At 64.0% G+C, this 264-nt stretch overlaps 1 protein-coding gene across 1 annotated transcript in view; it reads right to left on the reverse strand.

Moving 5' to 3' along the window:
* The window catches only part of LOC104517141 (B-cell lymphoma/leukemia 11A-like), a gene marked incomplete at its 3' end in the record, with an annotated part of 16,759 nt that overhangs the window by 1,852 nt on the left and 14,643 nt on the right, over positions 1–264 (reverse strand). Inside the window, 1 exon segment of the mRNA XM_010161705.1 lies at positions 2–102. Within this exon segment, the coding sequence (XP_010160007.1) occupies positions 2–102 (101 nt within the window).

Consider the following 264-nt stretch of genomic DNA (forward strand, 5'->3'; position numbering starts at 1 on the left):
TCCGTAAGCCGTGCGTGTTCTGTGCGTGCTGCAAGAGGAACCAGGCGCTGTTGAAAGGCTGTTTACAAGTCGTACACGTGTAGCTGCTGGGCTCGTCTTTACCTGCAAAATAACACAACAAGCAGCGTCAATCTCCAGCCGCCCACCGGCGGGCGAGAGCTCGCCTCCCCGCCTAAGCTCCTCTCCTCCGGGACGCTCAGCGGGGAGCCGGGGAAGGGACGTCCCAGCTCAAGGCGCAGGCAGGGGACGCGGGGGGACGGGAGG

Source organism: Eurypyga helias, unplaced genomic scaffold (assembly GCF_000690775.1).
Source record: "Eurypyga helias isolate BGI_N326 unplaced genomic scaffold, ASM69077v1 scaffold33221, whole genome shotgun sequence".
Taxonomy (NCBI): domain Eukaryota; kingdom Metazoa; phylum Chordata; class Aves; order Eurypygiformes; family Eurypygidae; genus Eurypyga; species Eurypyga helias.